Below are 20,358 nucleotides of genomic sequence, written 5' to 3'. Positions count from 1 at the left end.
GTAGCGGTGGGGGTTACGGGTGGATGGAGGGGTGGCGGGTAGGGAGGTTGCGGGGAGGCGGGTAAGAGGGGTTGGGTGGGGTGCGGCTGCCGTGGGATCTAGCATTTTTCCCTGGTGGGTCAGGGGACGTGGAGGTGGCATTTAACACAGTGGCATCAGGCGCGGGGTACTGTACTATGCCGCAGTGGCTCCAGTGACCGCGATACCATAGTTCCCGGCATCTCCTCGCCAAGGGGCTGGAGTGGCACCTGAATCTGCCCCCACACCCTCCACCTCCTACTTCGGGGCCCAACACCTAAGCTTCCACCCAAAGCTCCCAAGGAACCCTCCGCAGCAGGCAAGGACCGCGAGCGGGGGGTGGTGGCGGCGGCGGGCAGCATTTGTCCTCGGGAATCTTGGCGCGCAAAAGGGCTGCGCGGAGGAAGAGTCTGACTTGGGTGTGAGGGCGGCCTGGGTAGCAGAGAGAACTGCTTAGAATAAATGGGGGAGGGGTGGGCTGATGGTGGGGTTTGGTTCCAATCCCGGCCCATCACTGGCACAAAAGGGAAGGAGGCGGCTGGCTCTCGTGGTCTCCAGGCAGCGCCCACCCTCACCGTCACACTGACGCTCCCTGTTTGCTCTCCGTGCAGTTGGAGCAGCCTGTGTGGGGTGGCAGGTTCCCACGAGAGGGGACCCGAAGGGCGCCAGATCACTGGGGTGCAGCGGGAGCAAAGCTTAAGGGGGTATGCCCAGGACTGAGGTGGTGGGTTCAGTTCCTCAGGCAGGACTTGCCTCCACTAATATTTCAGCGAGGCTAGCTATCCATTCTCCTCCATTCCAAGGAAACTCCAATATGACTTTGAAATTCCACTCTCTGGCCCCCAGCAGTATCTGTTAGAGGTGGGGGCCTCAGTCAAAGAGCAGTTCAGACTGTGAATGAGATCCGAGTTTATGGGGAGTTCAGAGAGCCCTCTCCAATTTGTCTTTTGGAGAGGACCTGTTCCAGCTAGCACTGAGTTTATAGGGGCTGGGGCGCTGAAGGAGGATCTAAGCCTGTGGTGGGTGGGGATGTTGTCACCTGTCTCCCCCCACTGCCCTCCTCCTGGCACTGCCTGCCTTCCCCATCAGAGCGCCCTGGACCAGAAGAGCCTGATTTGCTGTTTGTTCAGCTCCAGCACAGGTGGCACCTCAGATAACCTGCTGGACTTTTCCCACATTGGATGACGGGGTTTGTGGGGGCGGGGAGCAAAGGAAATGTAGGAGAGAGAGGAGTGGAAGTAGGAGTAGCCGGGCATTCACTTGTTCAGCAAAGTATGTGCCAGCTATAGGGCTGTGTACTAGTTGTCTGATACATTCTGTGCCCGAGTAGCTCCCACTCTCCTGGGGGAAAGTGACAGGTAAGCCAACGATTACAGCATATGGTTGGACGAGCCTCTGCGAAGATACACAAATCAGAAATTTAGGAATCAGCCTGGCTGCCTTACTCCCTTATGTTCCTTCACCTGGAATAGAGGCTGTGACAAAAAGCCCAGACTCTTCTCCAAATACGAGGGATTTATTCTGCAGCTGCAGAGAAGCTTCGGGAAGTCAGCCCTCAACTGCGAGGCCCTTGGGGAGTTGGCCGAGCCGAGGAAAGCCTGCTTAGGCGAGGTCATGTTCCCTTCCTGAGGCATCCTGCATCCAGTGACGGCTCAGCACAGAGGTGCAAAGGTTCAGCCTCCTCACCCCAACAGAGGACAACTCTGAAGGATGTGCACAGCTCCTCACGGGCTTGACCGAGGCCTTTGTGGGGACTGAATCACTGCTCTGCTTCTCCCTTCACCCCGTCCTTTCATCCTTGCTCTTGCACAGGTGTTGACTCCAAGAGCACTCCTTAGTAAACATCCTCCACAGTAATCTCTGTCTCAGACTCTGCTTCCTGGGGAACGTAACTGCCTCCCTCCCATAGTCAATCAATCATGAAGTCCTGTTGATTTTAGCCACTGAGTGTTCCTTGAATCAGTCTGCTTGCATCTGCACCGACATTATCCCACTGTTCCTTGCACCGCTCTCCTAGCTTCTTCCGTGGTCCGCCACCTTTTGCTGATGCCTCCTCACATCCACCCTCCACCTTAAAGCCGGAGTGATACGTGCAGAACACAAATCGGATTGTGGCACTCTTCTGACCTTTGCTTTGGGGATAGAGAAAACCTTTACCCAGAGTCTCTGAAGCCTGTGTGGTCTGCCTCCTATTGACCTCTCTAACCACCTTATTTCAAGTCCCCGTGGCCCTTGTTCTCTTCCCTGTAGACGCACTGGCCTTCCTTTAGTCCTTTTTTTTTTGGATATATTCTGTCAGTTACATGGCTTTTGCACATGGTCTCTGGAAGCTTTCCTTCTTTTATCGAATTAACTCCTGTTCATCCCTCTCATCTCAGCTTAAGGTATCAGCATTTCTCAGGGACGTTTTTCCTGGCTTCCCCTCCTGTGGTAGGCAGAATTATGAAATGGCACCAAAGGATTCTCATCTTGTACGATCTCCTTCCCTAGAGTGTGGGTAGAACCTGTAAATATGATGAGATGCTACTTTCACCATTATGTTGTATGACAAAAGAGATTTTGCAGGTGTAATTAATGCTACTAATCAGTGGACTTCAAGATAAAGAGATTATCCAATGAGTCCTAACCAAGTCACAAGAATTTACTCTGTTGGCAGCAGAGGAGGACATCATTTGAAGAAGAAGGATTTGACACACGGTTGCTGGCTTGAAGACGGAGGGGGCCACGTGGGAGGGAATGCAAGGGGCTGTGGCTGGCTTGAGGAAGGAGTAGGCTGCAGAGCACGTACCTGAGAGTGGGTGCTGGTTAAGAGCAGTCTCTGACTGACAGCCAGCCAGAAAATAGGGACTTCAGTCTTAAGACCGCAGGGAACTAGATCCTGCCGATGACAAGAATGAGCTCGGAAGCGGGAGAACCCAGAAAAGAATTTCATCTGGCTGACACCTTGACCTCAGCCTGGTGACACCCTGAGCAGAGGACGCAGCCATATTGTACCAGACTTCTGGCCCACATGCCGGTGACCTACTAAGCGGATGTTGTTTTAAGCTTCCAAATTCATAGTAATTTGTTGTAGTAGCAATAGAAAACGAACACACCTCTCAGTCGCAGGAAGTAGCAAATACAGACCCTTGCAAGCCACGGGGGGAAGACGTGGAAGTGCTGGAAATTTTAGGCTTAGAAATATTTGGAGTAACAGCTATGGCAGCTGGTGTGGAGAGCAACTTGAGGGATGGGACAGGTTGGGAGTCCATGACGCAACTCAGGTGACAGATGATAGCGGCTTGAGCTAAAGTCATGGAGGCAGTGAAGATGGATCCAGGAGCTGTTTAGGAGGCAGACAGAATTTAGAGGATGCTTCCATGTGGAGGGTGAGGGAGGAGGATGAGATGAAAAGGAATAAGTTTTCTGGTAACTAGATAGGAGCTCTTTGGTGATCACCTACTCTGTTCAAAGCACATTACTTTTAATCCTCACCAAGAACTACACGTTTCAGTCCAATATGGTTGATCACTATTTTAGCTGAAAAAACTGCGGCTCAGAGAGAGAGTTCAAGTAACTTTCCCAAAGCCATAAAACTACTTAGTGAAAAAGTTACAATCCAAAGCCAGGGGTTTTGGGCATCACGATTTAGGTGCTCACATACGATGATGTTTCCAAAAATGAGCAAAAAGGTTTTACTGAATTTCTCCGATCACCTTCTTTCTCTCATTTCACACAATATTTTTTCCAATGTTTTTGGACTTGTAAAATCTCTCATGTCCTCTCCCCAACCCCCGCCCCCCGCCACCACTCACGCATACCATCCTTCCCTGACAATAAATAACCCGGCCTCCCACTTCATAGAGAAAATAGGAACCCTCAGACAGCAACTCCCACCAGCGATCTGTTCCATTTTGGACCTGATAAGTTTCAGATGCTTATTAGACATCTAGTAGGAATTCCAGTAGGAAGCGGAATATACAGGTTGCATAGGAAGTAATACAAACCATAGAATTAATGAGAAATGAGGAACCAGGTCAGAAGTCTGGAAAAGACCATATTTAAAGACTGGGTAGAGAAAGGCCAGCCGGGGAAGGAGACCAAGAGGAGCAGACAGAGAGCTGGGAGGAAAACAAGGGGAGGAAGCCATCATAAAAAAGAAAGGGAAAACAAAAGAGAAAGGAGAAGAGGGGGAGAAGGAGAGAGGGAGAGAAGGAGAGAGAGCGAGCGAGAGAGAAGTTAATTAATTTCAAATGCAAGATTCCTGAGAAGGCAGGGAGATATGGAATTCAGAGCACATGTGGAAGGTTCTAGCTTTTGATAGGAGTAGAGACTCAATTGTAAGAGGAAGTTAGAAGAGAATAATTATAGATGCAAATAAGTCACGGCTGAGCAGCTAGCAACTATTAATTCCTAGACGCCTTGGCAGCTAAGTGTGGCTTTATGAGCACATGTTGGACAGTGGTTGTGGGTGGAAGTGAGATAGGAGAGGAGTGGACTGTTTCTTCCTCTTTGCCCTTTCCTGCAGGTTGAATGTGAATCTTCAGTCATGCCATGAAGATAACACACTAGGGATGGCAGAGTGATAAGATGGTAGGAGCCTGGGTCTCCTATACTCGAGCTGTTTTACTACTCAGGTTCTCTTGTATGAAAAAGGAACTGCAGTCTGGAGGACCTACATATTTTCTCCTCTTGTCATAGCGACTTGTTTTGTATCTTAATTTACACAGGCGGTGCATAGATTTAATGGGAGCTGCTGTCTTGTATTTCTATTTTTTCTTTGAAGTTGGAGATCTGGTTATCAGTGAGTGGTGTGTGGTGTGTGTGTGTGTGAGTGGATAAGACTGAACTTTAGTAATCAGTTTTTTTTTTTAGATGGTTTTTAAAGAAAACTATATAAAATGGGAAAGGGGGAGCGGACACTGGAGGAATGTAGTAAGTAAGTAAGTAAGCGTTGGGACCCACTTAGGAGTTGGTGACCATGACTTTCTAGTGGTATCAGTTTCTCCAGCAGAGCTCAGATGGTTGGATGCAAGCATGGACACTATTGATTGTTCAGTTCATCCAAAGTTGATATTTTGCCAGTTGGGTGGGAGTGAAAAACAAAAGGACAAAGGCAAAATAATGGCCACGAAATCTCACTTGGAGAAGACAGAACTATGAAGTGAGTAACGAAGTCTAAAGTGAGTAGGCGTCAGAAGCTGGAGCTGTCAGCAGGGAGAAAGGGAAGAGAGTAGTGCAAAGATCGTATGGATGAGTGTCAGAGAGCAGGGGTGTACTGAGAGTGAAGAAGCAGCATCGGCGAGCACAGAGGACCCCATATCTGTGCACTGAGCTGTGAAAGGAAAAGGAGACACCCCTTTCTGCAGAGGGTGTGCTATCCTCACAGGACTGCTGGCTTAGGTAACATGGGAGTTGGGAGAATGTTCAAAGAAGCTTGTGTTGGGAAAGGGGTTACAGAGGGGGAAACTCCTCTGAGAAGCTTTCCTGGGTTTCTCTCCTAGGTACTTCTGCAACACCTCGTACCTTTCGTTACGGTAATTCTTACACTTACATGTTTTATAGTTGTCCTTTTGCTTACCTATATTCCAGGGCTCTGGCTCCTGCCATTTTCTCCAACAGGTTCTCAAACCACTTTCCACACTATTCTCATTACTTGTTTGCTGTCTTTGTGCTCAAGGAACCTTGAATTGCTTATAGTTTCATGGTGCATTCCATGCTGTTCATCGCCCTTGCACCTTGCTCATGCCGTTCCCTCTAACTAAAGGCATATGGGCATTGGGGAGGTGAGGGCCGGGAGGTGATGGATATAGATTGTTTCCAGAAGATGGTTTATAAGAGGAAAAAAACTCCAAGTAATCGGTCAAGTGGAGAAGGGGGAATACCATGAGCAGAGGAGGGCATGAAAATGAAGTGCTAAGAGGGTAGAAGATATTTCTCAAAATCAGGAAATTCCATCTATGCCAGGGATTAACTCAGCCTTTAGGGAGAATGGGGTTGCTCAGGATCAGGAAACAGGGGACTTGAGATCAAGGCAGGGAGGGAACTGCAAAGTCAGTATGGATGACCACAGGAAAGAGACCTTGACCCTCATCCCAGAACAAGTCAGAAACCTAAGAGGTCAAGGAAGCAAGTGCAGGATGTCCTGACAGAGGGCCAAGCTCAGTTCTGAGGGAAGTTGCTTCTTTGATTCAAGCCTTGACCTGCCAAGGTTGTCACGTTTTTTTGGTTTCTGTGTGTGTGTGTGTATGTGTGTGTGTGTGTGTGTGTGTGTGTTTTGAAGGGCAGTGCTGGCCCACCAAGCTTGACTCTTACAGCTAGAATAGTTTACCTTTCCCTTGGGGAAGTCTCAGTCACCTAGCTACTGCCACACTGGCTCAAGTGTGGGCACATGATCCTTCTTTCAATATTCTGTATCACAATTGAGATAAGCGGGGAACGTTTAAACAACACTTCAGTAAATGTTCTGGGGAAACAACTAAAGAGGGGAGACTATAGTGCGTAATGCACAGTCAGATAACCTGCTTTATAAGGGACTGCTTCTTCTAGGCATCTTGCAGCTCCACAAAATATTAGCTTTTACCCAGGAAACCCCGTGTTCACACACACATACACACACACACACACACAGTGGTGTGAGGGGCGTGGGCTAGGCTCTGCCCCCAGCACCTCTGGCTCTGACACGCATGCACGGCTAGGAGAGGAACCAGTCACAGGGTAGTCCTTGGGGTGCCCACTCACCCGCCGGCTCAGCCCTCCCTCTGTGGCTCATTAGGCTGCCTTCTCTCCACATCTTTCAAGGCCTTCTCTTGTCTGCGTTTCTGTGATGTGCAGCTATGTTTCTGTGCTGAGCTCCTGCCCACACACTCCCTGCCCACGTAGGAGGCTCTTCTCTTGGGATAATTAAAGAGGGAGCAGGCTGAGAAGACAGACGGGTTGGAGCTGGAGCAGGCAGGGGTGTTGGTCAGAGGAAAGCAGCAAGGGGAAGGACCACCTTCCGGAACCTGGGACTTGTGCTGGGGAGAGCCGAGCACACACACAAAGGGGCTGGAGCTCACCGATGGCTACGCTTGGCTTCAGACATGGCCTCTCGCATGTACACCAAGAGAGGGCTGGATCTCCTAGGTCAGGGTCTCATTTGAAAGCTAAAAAATCGGAAGTCACCAGAGAGAGAGCATCCATGAACACACCCGAGTTACGAGCCTGTGGGGCCCTGTGGTACCTGTTGGTGAACAGCAAGGTTGAAGACAAGCCAAGATACTGAAACTGGAAAGGCAATGCCAGACAGAGGGCCCATGTGTGTTCAATGAAAAGCACAAAGATTTTTCAAGCTGTAGGAGAGGGCAGTCCTGAGTACTCCCAGCTATTCGGTAGTGCTGCCCCCAACAGGGCTACCTCAGGGTCTGACTTGGCACAACTTCCGGCATCATCACTGCTGCATTTTAGTCTTTGCTAAAAAATCAAGAGTTTTTACAAGCCAGTTGAGACCACGGTTCTGTCCCTAAGACTCCATTTTTCCCTGGCCCTAAGATTTTAGTTCTCCTAGCTTTACGAGGCTTGGGCTGGAGGTAGGAGGGGAGGGAATGGGAGCCCTGCGCCCTCTGCTGGCCAGATCGGGCATTGCCAGGACAGACCGGAGGCCCAGGGCTGAGCAGGGCCAGACCACCTGTGCCCCACTGCCTCAAAGACACAACCTCTGCTAGAGGGGTAGGAATAACGGTCATAGCTACCATTCATTATTAAGCACTTGCTACTTGTCAGGCACTGGCAGGCAGTTTACATCATTATCTCATTTACATTTTAATTCTCCAAGCATCACTTTCAACAACCCTGAAAGATTGTGTAGGAGGCTGAGAGTCCCCCAGCTAGTAAGTGATATTTCAGAACTAAAATCTGACTCGGATTGGCTCCAAGCTCTTTCCCATCTGTTGTGCTTTTAGGCAGCCTCATACCTGCCCTGACTTGGGTCTTGACTCTGACCCCAGCTCTAACTGGCTTAACCATCCTTTTCTGATCTGAGCCTCAAGCCAAACCCTAGCTTCAGCCTCAGGCTAGAATCCACCCACCTTACCTCCTGCTCCTGGCACCTAGTGTTTGCACTGGATCTTTCCTTGGGTTGGATGGTCCTTCTCCCTATGAATGTGATTTCCTCCCAAGCTTGATACTTAATTTCCATCTGTCTCTTGGGCGAGCAGCCAAACTCTCAGAAAGAAAAAGATGAAGTAGGGAGGCCGAAGAAGACTCTGCATGTGTGTGTGTGGGGGGGTGGGTGGGTGTAGCTAACTGGGAACATTGAGGAGGAGTGTACATCTCAAATCTTAGCCAGGCCAAGGTGTCCTGAGGTTAGTGATCCCAGGAGAGACGTGGGTGAGGCCGTAGGTCCCGTGGGAGGGAGAAGAGCTGAGCTAGAATCAGCTGGGCTCTCAGCAGCAGGGCCCTTGAACAATTCTTATAGGAGAATTACAGCTCACCCCTGTGGGAATCCAGCAGCCCCTCCAAAACTTCTGCCCTCCTCCCACAGCTGCATGGGTGCAGATCTCCAGAGCACTGGGTGGTCCTTTATCTTGGCTGCAGCCCTGAGATCAATACTTCAGCACATTGGGCAGGCTTGCTGGTGATTAACAAGCTTTGCTCTGCACTACTGGCTTCTTCTCCCCTGGCTACCCCCGATACTGCTCCCGACAGTCCTTCTTAAGAAAGGCAGGAGCTTGCCTGGCCTTAGCTGCAGCTGAGGTGGCCCCTTTACTTATCTCTCTGAAAGAAACAGCAAGGCAGACCTAGGTTTTATTCCATGTGACTTGGGACCCCTGTGATATCGGGCAAATTACCTAGTCTCCCAGAGCCTTGGTTTCCTCATTTTAAAATGGGGTAGTAGTAGCATCTTTCTCATGTAGTTGCGAGAATTGATTGGAACAATGCACTTAACCCAGGACCTGGCACAGAATAGCTTCTCAATAAGTCATATCTAATATTTTTAGTTGCCCTCTAAACTTCAGTTTCTGACTTAGAAAAATAAGGATAATAACAATTTAAGCTTCCTAACATTGTTGTAAGAGATAATGAGGTAATGTATGAGATAGCAGTTATGAATGATTCCATAACAGTGTGTGAAAAAATGGGACCTTTCTTTGGTTCCCTAAATCAGACTATTGTCATCTAAGCTTTTAACTGCCCACCTTATGGAAAATTTAATCTCATTCTATGTTTGCTGGCTTTCTTTCACTGTCTTTTCCCACAATTTAGTGTCTTGCAAAATGTCTCTGTGGGTTTTATGTTGAACAGAAAAGGGGGGGAGGCGGTGGGCAGGAGGAAGGCCTGAGTTTAGAGACCGTGCTGGGTTATGCGGATACGCATCTTGCTCAAGCCTGTTCTTCCCCTAGGTGGCGCTGCTCTGAGGCTCCAGTGCCAGTTTGAGCCAGGGTCATCTTTCTCCCCTTTCCAAAGACTCTATTCATAGTGGTCCCTATTCTGGACCCCCCGTGAAAGTGGGGTCCAGGCTGCTTTCCTCCCCAGAAACCCTGTGATAGGTAGAATTTTGGCTCCCATTACCTTGCCATCTGGTGTTACTCCTGTGATTATGACAAAAAAAAAAAAAAAAAGGACTTTGTGGTAGTAAGATTAATAATCAGCTGACCTTAAAGTAGAGAGATTATCTTGGATTATCTAGGTGGACCTAATCTAAGCACAGGAGCTCTAAAAGGCAGAGATCTTTCTCAGTCTTGTAATAGAAGGGGAAGTAAGAGATTTGAAGAATGAGAAAGATTTCACAACAGCTTTGTTGGCTTGAAGATAAAGGGAGCATGTGTCAAGGAAACAAGGGCCTCAGTTTTACAACCAAAAGAAACTGTATTCTTCTAATAACCTAAGTGGTCCTGGAAGCAGATTCTTTTCCAGAGCCTCCCGGAAGGAGGCCAGCTCACCCAACACCTTGATTTTGGCCTTAGAGGCCCTGAACAGAGGACCCAGTTGTACCCACTGTGCTGGAATTTCTGACTCACAGAATTGTGATATTATAAAGGGGTTCTGTTTTAAGCTGTTAAACTCATGTTTATGTGAAACATGTTATAGCAGCAAAAGAAAACTAATACAATACTTAAGAATCCCATTCCTTTTCTTAGTCTTGGGGCATCTCCTCTCCTCGGGTTCAGAAGCTCCTGCTTCTTCAACTCTAAGCCCTCACAGACAATTGGGCACAATTCACCTAGAATCCCTTTTGTCACAAACAAAAGTTAGGGTAAAGAGTTTCTGAAAATTTCTATTCTTGACTCTGTAATTCAAACAGCTTTGGGGCACCCATGTGGCTCAGTTGGCTAAGCGTCTGACTCTTGATCTCAGCTCAGGTCTTGATCTCGGGGTTTTGAGTTCAAGGCCTGCACTGGGCTCCATGGTGGGCATGGGGCCTACTTAAAAACAAACAAACAAACAAAACAAAACAGCTGTAAGTCCAGGAGATACAAAGATTTAGTACTTTCTTATGATGGGAGGAGGGATGAAATGGATAAAACCTAAATGAGTATCTCAGTAAACTTTCCTGCCACATATATAAGTACTTTGCTTAGTACTTACTACACAGTAACTAATATTAATATTCTGCCCATTCTACCTGTCCTGACCTAACTCTATCCAGTCTGATCCCAAATTGGTAGAACAGTGTCTGTCATGCAGTGATGGAAGTCACTCCCCAGCACTAGAGGACCCCAGCATGGTGTTGCTGATATTCAAGATGTCTTCGGGCTTGCTGGCTCCACCATGAGGAATCCTCCTCATCCTGGAACTGCAGAGGCAGAGCTAGACTTGCCTTGGGCCCCAGAAGAGTTTTGTTTCTGCATCCAGAACAGGGAAGATGGCCAGAACAGGAGGATTCTATGGGGGCAGCAGGAGCCGCCTGTTCTAAGAGAGCCTTCTCCTGGGACAGGTATGCACATTCTAGTGGGTCAATGGAAAGCTTATTCTCAGCTCCCTAAATCCATCGGGTACCACAAAAATGGCCTGTATAACATACCCACCCATGTCTAGCTCAACACAATTTGAGGGCAGCGATGGTAGGAAAATCTCTTAAGAAATCAACATGCATCTTTCTCCAACATTAGGCCTTTACCTGTCTCAACTCCCATCTCTTTGGTTGCCAAATATATATTTGAGGATGTACGCTGTGTCAGGCACAGTTTTGGCCCTGAGGAGACAGAGATGAACAAGACAGACTGAGTGCCAGCTCTCAGATTTTGTGAGGAAGAGATGAGAAATAATCACATAGTTTTAAATGAATTACTGTGCAATGATCCTCGTCGTGTCTCCTGACACCTGGACTCCAGCCATAGCCTCAGTTCCTACGGCTATCTGAGAAAGGTGTGTTCCCAGTCTCTCATGTCTGGGCGCACCTGTGTCACTGGCATCCACCGTATCTGAAATGTTGTTCGGTGTTGAGGACACCAACAGTTCTGAGGGAATGTCTCCATGACCCCACATCAGCAGATGCTCCCACACATCCTGCCCTGACAGCACCCAGGGCCCTGCCCTTCATTCTCTCCTACTACCTGTAATAATTATTCTTGATATTCAGTAATTGATGATTTGGCATCTTGAAATCATGGGCCAACCTGATCAGGGCTGTTTATATCTCCTCTGTGGTCTTGCTTTCATGGGTTCTTGAAAGTCGTATTACGAGCTCTCCACCCACAAGCTCCCATATCTTTGCTTCCTGCCCAGTATGGGATGTCCCCACCTAAAACCTTCCCGGCACGAGCATAATAAGAGTTTTTTGCCTGTGTTTTTCCCTTGCTCCTTCTCCTTCCTCACCACCCTGGTGCTTCCCTGTGTGGCCCTGCATGGGGGTGTGCCCCTTCCTCTTGGGGACTGTAAATAATAAATTCTTCTTTCAATGGCATTGACCTCTATGTGTCATCCCTCAGTCATACTGATAAATTAAATCCAAAGTACATGTTATTTTATTTTATTTTTTTTGACTATTCAGAACAGCTTTATTTGAAATAGACAGAAAGTGAAAGCAACCTCGATGTCCATCAATATGTAAATAGATAAACACATTATGGTATATTCATACATTTCCCATTGGTGATTTTATGACCTAAAACTTAAAACAAAGAAACCCAAGGTACATTTTAAAATGCCACCTGGCACAGCTTAGACTAAAGACTGGCCAGGCCCTGGAGGAGCTAAAGTTGTGACCAGGGTGAATATGATTCGGAGATGATATCAGATTCCTCCCCAGAGACCCCACAACACTTTCTCTGCCCCAAGCCTGCAGACCTCCCTCCAAGTATGCCAAAGTTACTCAAAAACTCCCCAAACACTAATCTCCAGCTGTTCCCAACCAGGATGTTCCACTCCACCTCGTCTCCATCTGCCACTCTGTCTTTTGAAATATCATACAGAGGGAGGGCTGGATTTCTGGCAGCACCAAAGCCGGCTCTAACAACTGACAGGGTAGAGCAGGGCCAGGCGAGTGGCCCTGTGAACTCTTCTCCCCTTGAAATGCATCCCAGACATGGGGTAGCCCTGGCCCCAGGCTCCAGGGCTGGGCCAGAGGAAGGAAGGAGGAGCAGAGGTGTCTGCTCTGGTCCACTAAGCTAGGTCAAATCACTCAGGGTTCACAAAGTTAAGGATATACGCTCTGGAATGAACTATAATGGTCAGTGTGTATATGTGAATATACCTATGAAAGCATGTGCACACTTTCAACAGTGTGATGCATAACCCAGCTTTGCCTTGGCTCAGCACTGATTCTCAATTCATCATGCACCCCAGCCCCTTTGAATCAAACCCACTAGCTACTACACAGCCCATGTGCCTTGCCCCTGTGACTCAGAATTCAGACAGAATTCATCCTGGCCCACCATTGGCTTCGCCTTTTCCTGTCACTCCCATAAATGCTTAGTGAGGAAGCAAATACTTTACTGAAGTGCAACTTGCAGGCAACATTTGTGAACTTCCCATATGGGAGGCATTTAAAGGATATTTTGGAAGAAGAGGGCTCTGGGTGCATTTCTGTGTGTTCACAAGTGTGTGCACACCTGTGGAGGGCATCTGTGTGTCTATTGGTGGGTGAGTCTCAGTATATAGGTCTTTATGACGTGCATGAATGAATGTATGCATATATAATGTAATATATATATATATATATATATATATATATATATATATATATATATATTTTGTGTGTGTGTGTGTGTGGGTGTAAGGCATACCTATGTTTGTGAGAAAGCATATGTGTTCTGAAAATGGAAACTCCGGAATATTTTCCATGGAATGCATCTTGGGTGCAGTACGTGTGTTTGCAGCTGTGCGCGCGCATGTGCTGGGGAGTGGGGGACGAATGTGTGCTCTACTCCTATCCCTCTAGGTGAGCAGCTACCCTCAATCCATTCCCATCTCTGTACCCAGCAGGCAGGATGGCAGAGTTTCTGCAGGCAGGTGTTCCTACAGCTCTGGATTCCCTGGGAGGAATCCTAGCGCTAGGAATGGGTCACTGTGGGTCTGAGGGTCCCTCCTGGCCAGTCCTGCCCTCTCCACCCTGAGAAGTTCCCTCCCCAGGCTCGCCCTCATCATCAGCTTCAGCCAGTTCCTCAGGCATTGGCCACTCTCGAGTCTGCCACTCGAGCCGTTCGATGCGGTAAGCGATCTTGAGTGCGCTGGACTCCAGCTCGGCCAGGAGGCGAGCAAACTTGGTCTGTAGATCGTCGAGTTGCTCGTCAAGGCCGCGTAGCCGGGACTCTGTGGCTTCTTGTAGGGCAATCTCAGCTGCCTCTGCATTTACGTCCAACTTGTTCATTTTCAGCAGGATCTCACGGCCCTTTTCCTCCATCATGACCTGGGCCTGTGGATACTCGCTCAGGACTTCCCGCAGGTCCTCCTTGCTCAGGCAGAACAGGTCTGAATACCCTAGACTCTTGATGTTGGCTGTGCGGCGGTTCCCAGACATGTTTCCTGTGGCCCATGGGCAGACACGTGGGAGGACAGTTAGTCAGAAGAGGTGTGAGGGGGTTTTTCACTCCTGAAAGGACCCTCCCCCTCTATATTTGTGCTTTGGGGCCTCTCTGTTAATTCTTTCATTCAGTAATGTGACTGGGGACCAGGCCCTGTGCTGGATGGGTACAGCGATCTGCCTGCAAGAATTCACAGACTACAGGCGATAGACATTCAATGGGATAGTTACAAAACAGTATAGCTAGTACAGTGTAGACGTATGCCTCCAGTGCTGTGGGAAGATAAGTAAAGAGCCCTCACAAGCTGGCAGAAACTTTTGGAAAGTTTGGAGGAAGTGATGCCTGACTGAGCAGAAGGTCAGAGAGGAAGGGCAGGGCTGGTGGGGGGAGGCATCCAGGCAGAGGGAGGAGTGTGAGCAGAGGGATGGGGGTAGGAGCCAGTTAGGTGCTGCAGCAAACTGTAAGCAGTCCAGAGTGGCTGAAGTACTGGGTGGGAGGAGAATGGAAAGAGGAGGGGAGAGCAGGGCACACTGAGTGTGGTAAGCCACGACAGGGAGTTCAGACCTTATGCCGAGGGCAGTGGGAAAGTACTGAAATATTTTAAGCAAGGGAGCTGTATGGTATGATTCATATTTTAGGAAGCTATTGGTGAGGTGTTGTGAGGAAGATAGATTAGGCTGACCGCTGCAAAGCTGAGAGCTAGAAGGACTCAGAAGGGGCATAGGAACTATCCTTTGTGAACACTTGCTGTGCTCCAGACATTGCCCTGAAGCCTTACCCACAGAACTCATCTGATCCTCCCAAATAACTCTTTGGGTTTTTAATATCATCCCTATCGAATAGATGAGAACATTGAGGCCTAAAAAAGGGAAATGCCTTGTCCAAAATCACATAGACAGCTGCTGACTGTATCCAGGAAGTGGAGCTGGAAGGGTCCTTGGAGGACAGATGTGAGGCCTTTGGAACAACTAGAGAGTGAGATCCCCGGGCTGACAGCCTGTGTGGCTTCAGTCAGTGACAGTGTGCTCTCCCCTTGCCATGTTCTCCCATCACCTGGGGCCTCAGTGCCCTTGCTTGTGATGAGGCATACCACCAACACCTACTTCACGGGCAGATAAAAGGAATCAATGAGCCAGTGTACACTACCTGGCCTGGCCTGGAGTTGGTGGAGTGAATGGCAATGCCTTCCCTCTACCCTCCTTTCCACTTGGCTGTGAGAAAGTTCCTTGTACTGACTCCAAGTGTGTGTACATAAGTACCTCAACGACCTTGGACAGTTTCCCAAGCATCACTGTACTCCAGTTTCCTTACTGTGAAAATACAGAGAATAGTATCTACCTGAGTTACGGTGAGAATTGAGTGAGTTGGTGCATATGAAGACTTTGAACACGGCATGTAGTAAGTGTGCCATAAATATAAGCTATTCTTATTCTTATCATCTCTGTCACTTTCCACTTGTCTGTTGGTGCCTCGGGTTGACACCCACAGAGCAGATCTACTTCCTCTTCCGAGGGATCCACCTTGTATACTAACTTTGGCTTTGCTTCTTCTCAGAGGACAGACCCTCCATGTCCTGCTTCTCTTGTGAGCCCTCTAGTGACTCAGGTAAGGCCAGGTTTCCTTAACCTGTAGGCCCTGAAGTAGCATCTGGTCTCAGTAGGGGGTTCTGCTCTCCCCCTCCCCCCCTCCCCCCAGCCCTGTCCCAGAACAAACGCTGAGCTGCCCACCTTTGATGAGGGTTCTGCTGTCCCCCTCCCCCCTCCCCCAGCCCTGTCCCAGAACAAACGCTGAGCTGCCCACCTTTGATGAGGGTTCTGCTGTCCCCCTCCGCCCCTCCCCCAGCCCTGTCCCAGAACAAACGCTGAGCTGCCCACCTTTGATGAGGGTTCTGCTGTTCCCCTCCGCCCCTCCCCCAGCCCTGTCCCAGAACAAACGCTGAGCTGCCCACCTTTGATGAGGGTTCTGCTGTCCCCCCTCCCCCAGCCCTGTCCCAGAACAAACGCTGAGCTGCCCACCTTTGATGTTGATGATGCTGATCTCCCCAAAGTAGAGCCCTGCACCAAGCACGGCGTACTGTGTGACACCGTCATCTGCGACCACGGCCAGCTGACCCTCACGGATGATGTACATCTCCCGGCCAATGTCCCCCTTGCGGCAGACGTATTCTCCTGGTGAATAGGTCTGGGGCTGCAGCTTCAGCACCAGCTCCTCCAGCAGGCTGGCCTCACAGTTCTGGAAGATCTGCACCCGGCTCAGAGTAGACAGGTGTACAGACACGGCCACTTCTGCCCGCAACCGCTCAGGCAAGTGCTGTAAGCTGGCTACCTCATTGGTCATCTTCTTGTTGATCTGCAGGTGCTGGTACCTGGGGGCAAAGGCAGTAATAGTTCCTCACCAGGCCCATACATGCCTGCCTTATTCCTTCCATCAGGGTTCAGCCAAGCTTCAGCCAAGGACCCAGTCACCCTGAGATCTCACAGGGGTCATGGGAATGCTGGATAGTGGCTGATGAATATCTTCACTCCAGGGTCACTTCACAGCTATGTTTTGACCTCTTCTTCCTCACCTGGGGCCCAAAAGCCTCCACCAGTTGACAATGAATAAGACACCCTTTACCTACTGTCAAGCTTTACCCCACCCTCCTTTCAGTGACGCCTCGTACCATCCCACTGATACCTCCTTCAATCACCGAGCTCTGTATCTAGCGGCCCTCTGCTTTAGCTCCCCAACTTGCTGACACTTCCTTTTGTTCATCCCATAGTATGGATGACTATGACATAGTCAACCATCTCGTTGGCCATCCCCTGGGAAGTATGGCTCTTCTCCCTTTACCCCTTCGAGGGCCTTCTGAGCCCTACCAGGCAGTGGCAGTTTTTATTCCAGGTTATCCTTCTTTGTGTATGAGTTCCTCTCCCTATCAATCTCTTATCCAACCCAGCCCCCTAAGCCCAGATGCAGCTAGCAGAAGACATTCTTTTCTCAGCCCCACCCAGTGAACCCCCGCTGATGAATGCCATGCCCTAGTTCCCCTGCCTGGCCCGCTAGGCAATAAGGGCCCTGCCACCTTCCTCAGGCTTTATCCAGAACACCTCTCCATGTCCTGGTCTGGGACCCCCAGGTACTCACCAGTCAATAACTCGCTGCTCTAGCCGGCGGTTGACGTGTTGTTGCTTCATGTACTTCTTCACCAGTGCGTGGTCCGGGTAGAAAGCTGCATCTGCAGTGTTCATGTTGTAGATAACAGAGCTCATGCTACCCATGATGGTGGCAAAACCCATGACAGCCAGCAGGAAGTCACCCACCATGAAGAGGTACTCCTCCTCCCGCGCTGGCAGGGGCGTATCGCCCACGGTGGTCAGGATCAGCGTGGAGAAGTAAAAGCTGTAGAGGTACTGGCGCCGCAGACGCTCAAAGCCAGGCTGCGCAGGGTCGGGGTACACCCAGGCGTCACGCCCGAAGCCCAGGTACCGGGACAGGGCAAAGTACAGACAGCTGTTCCAATGGATAACGACAAAAATGTAGAGCATCAGCTTGGTGATGCGAAAGGCGTTTGGGTAAGCTGTGCGTGTTTCTGTGCGGTCGAAGGCCTCAAAGAGGCGGGGCGCACGCAGAAAGCGGTTCAGCCTCAGCATGGGGGTGTGTGGGCCCAGCTGCATGTAGGCTATATCTGTGGGCATCAGGGAAACCAGGTCCAAGAAGAAGCTCCAGGTGCGAGCGTAACGGCTTGAAATCCTGCCCTTGTCCACCACCAGGATGCCCTGGTCCAAGAATCCTGGGGAAGGGGAGGCGGAGACAGGTTGGGATCAACCATGAGATGGGGTCAGGTATGGGGCTGAGTCAGGGCACCTGCCTGCTCCAGTAATAAGGGTGAGGGTGGGCAGGCCAGGTAGGACAGGGAGACAGACATGGGGACAGGGTGGGGGTGGGCATAACCTTGCTCCAGGGTTTCTGGGGTGGGCATAGGGTGTTGTGAAGCATGGAGACCTGTGAAAGTGCTCTCAGGAAGGGGGTCACTTCCTCATGACTGAGAGGCCCTCTTTAGGAAGGTAACACGGAACAAGGTGTCAGCCTTGGGCCCACTGACCTGTGTGGAAGTGCACCACGATGTCTAGTAGGTATAGCAGGTCACTTGTGTAGTCTAGCACTAACCAGGCCACCAGATAACCGTGTTGCAAGTCAGGAAAGCAGGCTCTGCATGGTGGGGACAGAAGAGGTTGGCTCAACAGCACCCTCTGTGTAAGGCAATCTCCCCAAGGCACTCAGCACTCTGCCCTGGGTCCTCTCTTCCATGCTGCCCCTCCTTCCGGCCCTGCCCAAGGGCCTGCCCCTTTCCTTGGCCTGACTCTTGAGCCCTTCTCTCTGCTTAAGGCCCTTCTTTCAGCCCTGCCAAACCTGCACACGATGATGATGAGGTTATACATTACTGGGAAGACCATCGTGTTTAGCCACCAGTAGTAGTAATCCCCAGATGGGTCTAGGACAGGCAGCGACTTCCTGTGGAAGGAAGAGGAGAAGCAGTGTTTCATTTTTTTTCACCAGAAATTCATTGTTGAGTTTGTCACTGGGGGCATCAAGAAGAATTAGGCTCCATCCAGTTAGGTGGACAGATCTGACACAGGGGACCAGGATCTCTCACCTGGCCTTGGATGGGGCAGAGGGGCTGGACTCCGTTGTCTTCACCTTGCTGTCCTGGCTCATGCTTCCGTGGCCTGATGCCTGGATGTGGACTATCCAGGGCCTTTGCCTATAGGTGGCTTCAGGAGGTGGGGACTAGTGCCCGCCTGGCTGTCTGGAAGAGGCTGCCCTTGGTCTCCAGCTGCGATTCCTCTGCCTCTGACTTCTGAAGCTCTTAGCAACACAACCAGGGCCAGCCCCTACTGAAGGGGCAGAGGCAGTGTGGCTCCAGCGCCCCGCCCTGTCTCCCAGGGCCTGGGCTTACACCTGCCCAACTAAACATCCCTAATGAGGTCCCTGGAGAAGGTGGGGGTGCATACCTCAGAGGTAAGGCTGGGCCTTGTTTCTTCCCCCCCCTGCCAAGATGAACTACTTAGGGGTCCTCTAAATCAGGAGACGGGGGTGCCAGAGTAGGCTCAGATAGTCATTCTGTTTTACTTTGTGCAAGTTCTCTGCTTGGGCTTCATTATTTATTCATTTAACAACTATTTACTGAATGGCTCATTTGTGTCAGGCGCTGGATTGTCTAGGGACGGACAATGCTTGTCATATCAAATGTGAGCTCTGTTTTCATTATCTGCACCCTTGTCTACATCCATGCTCACTTTACCTCATTTTTAAAATTTTTTATTTTTTACCTCATTTTTTAAAAAAGATTTATTTATTTTAGAAAGATGGAGAGAAAGTGTGTGTGTGTGCATGCACAGGTGGGGAGGGTCAGAGGGAGGGGGAGAGAGACAATCCCAAGCAGACTCTCCTCTGAGTGTGAAGCTTGATGCGGGGCTTGATCTCATGACCCCGAGATCATGACCTTAGCCGAAATCAAGAGTCAGACTGCTTAACTGACTGAGTCACCCAGGCACCCCCACCTTACCTCATTCTTACTGGATGAATGTGATGGGGGCCATTCTGTGGGGGTTTTGCCCCCATTCCTTTCCTGTTACCTCTAGTACCTGATCCCATCGGCTATTCCATGTGTTATCTAGATCCCCAACCTCCTACCGTTTTCTCTTTCTATGAACATGCTTTAATCTCTCCCCTACCAAAACAAAAAAAAAAAAATCCTGAAAATTCTCCCTCAACCTGATGTCCCTTTCACTTCTATCATCTTTTCTCAGTCAACAGGTCATCATCAGAACACCTGCTATGAGCCAAGCCAATATTATGCTCAGTATTGGGGATAAAAGATGCATGAAACACACTCCCTGCCCTCTAGAAACTCAGAGTTTGGTAGGGGAAATAGTCGGGTAGATAGGCAGTTACATATCAGTTTGATGGGTACTCTATTAGGTGGCTAGACATAGGGCTGTTACACTGTAAGAAGGGTCCCAACTGAGTCTGGGTTCTGTAGGATGAATAGCAGTTAGGTCTAGAGATGGGAGAATGAAAAGCAGTAGAGGCAAAGTGCATAGAGTGTGCAAAGGCATACAGACTTTAAAAAACATGGGTGACTGGGAGACATCAACTGGTTTCTGTAGAGAGTGTGAGGGGCTAGGGGTGCAAGATGAAGCTGAATGGAGAACAGAGGACAGCCCAGGGAGAGCTTTCTTAGCCATTTTATAAAGCTGGGGTTTTATCTTAAAGCAATGGAGAATCTGTGAAGTGTTTTGCATGGTTAAGTGATATAGTCAGATACGTGTTTTTGGAGCGTTTCACAGAAGAAATGTCTATAGTCCCCAACATTTTATTTTACTTTTTTGAAATCCTCTTTTCCCATGGCTTTTGTGACACCATAATTTCTTGC

At 49.5% G+C, this 20,358-nt stretch overlaps 2 protein-coding genes across 9 annotated transcripts in view; one reads left to right on the top strand and one right to left on the bottom strand.

Moving 5' to 3' along the window:
• The window catches only part of FHIP1B (FHF complex subunit HOOK interacting protein 1B), a 163,120-nt gene that overhangs the window by 107,984 nt on the left and 34,778 nt on the right, over nt 1–20,358 (top strand). The window lies entirely within an intron of this gene.
• On the bottom strand, nt 13,400–18,638 carry CNGA4 (cyclic nucleotide gated channel subunit alpha 4). Its single transcript, XM_026486100.4, has 6 exons — nt 18,577–18,638; nt 18,333–18,434; nt 18,025–18,131; nt 17,067–17,712; nt 15,956–16,305; nt 13,400–13,941 (listed from the first exon to the last, which is right to left on the bottom strand). The coding sequence occupies exons 1-6, from the start codon at nt 18,636–18,638 to the stop codon at nt 13,481–13,483; spliced, it is 1,728 nt and encodes a 575-aa protein (XP_026341885.1). The 3' UTR covers nt 13,400–13,480.

This window comes from Ursus arctos, unplaced genomic scaffold (assembly GCF_023065955.2).
Source record: "Ursus arctos isolate Adak ecotype North America unplaced genomic scaffold, UrsArc2.0 scaffold_22, whole genome shotgun sequence".
In the NCBI taxonomy this organism is placed as follows: domain Eukaryota; kingdom Metazoa; phylum Chordata; class Mammalia; order Carnivora; family Ursidae; genus Ursus; species Ursus arctos.
This window is presented reverse-complemented; position numbering and strand designations above follow the sequence as displayed.

Excerpts from the sequence above, each read along its gene's own strand:
- CNGA4 (XM_026486100.4), bottom strand. The coding sequence starts at position 18,638 with ATGAGCCAGGACAGCAAGGTGAAGACAACGGAGTCCAGCCCCTCTGCC. Across the intron at positions 17,713-18,024 it reads CGTGGTGCACTTCCACACAG|GATTCTTGGACCAGGGCATC; the intron begins GTCAGTGGGCCC and ends CCCCTTCCCCAG. Across the intron at positions 16,306-17,066 it reads GAGCAGCGAGTTATTGACTG|GTACCAGCACCTGCAGATCA; the intron begins GTGAGTACCTGG and ends CTTTGCCCCCAG.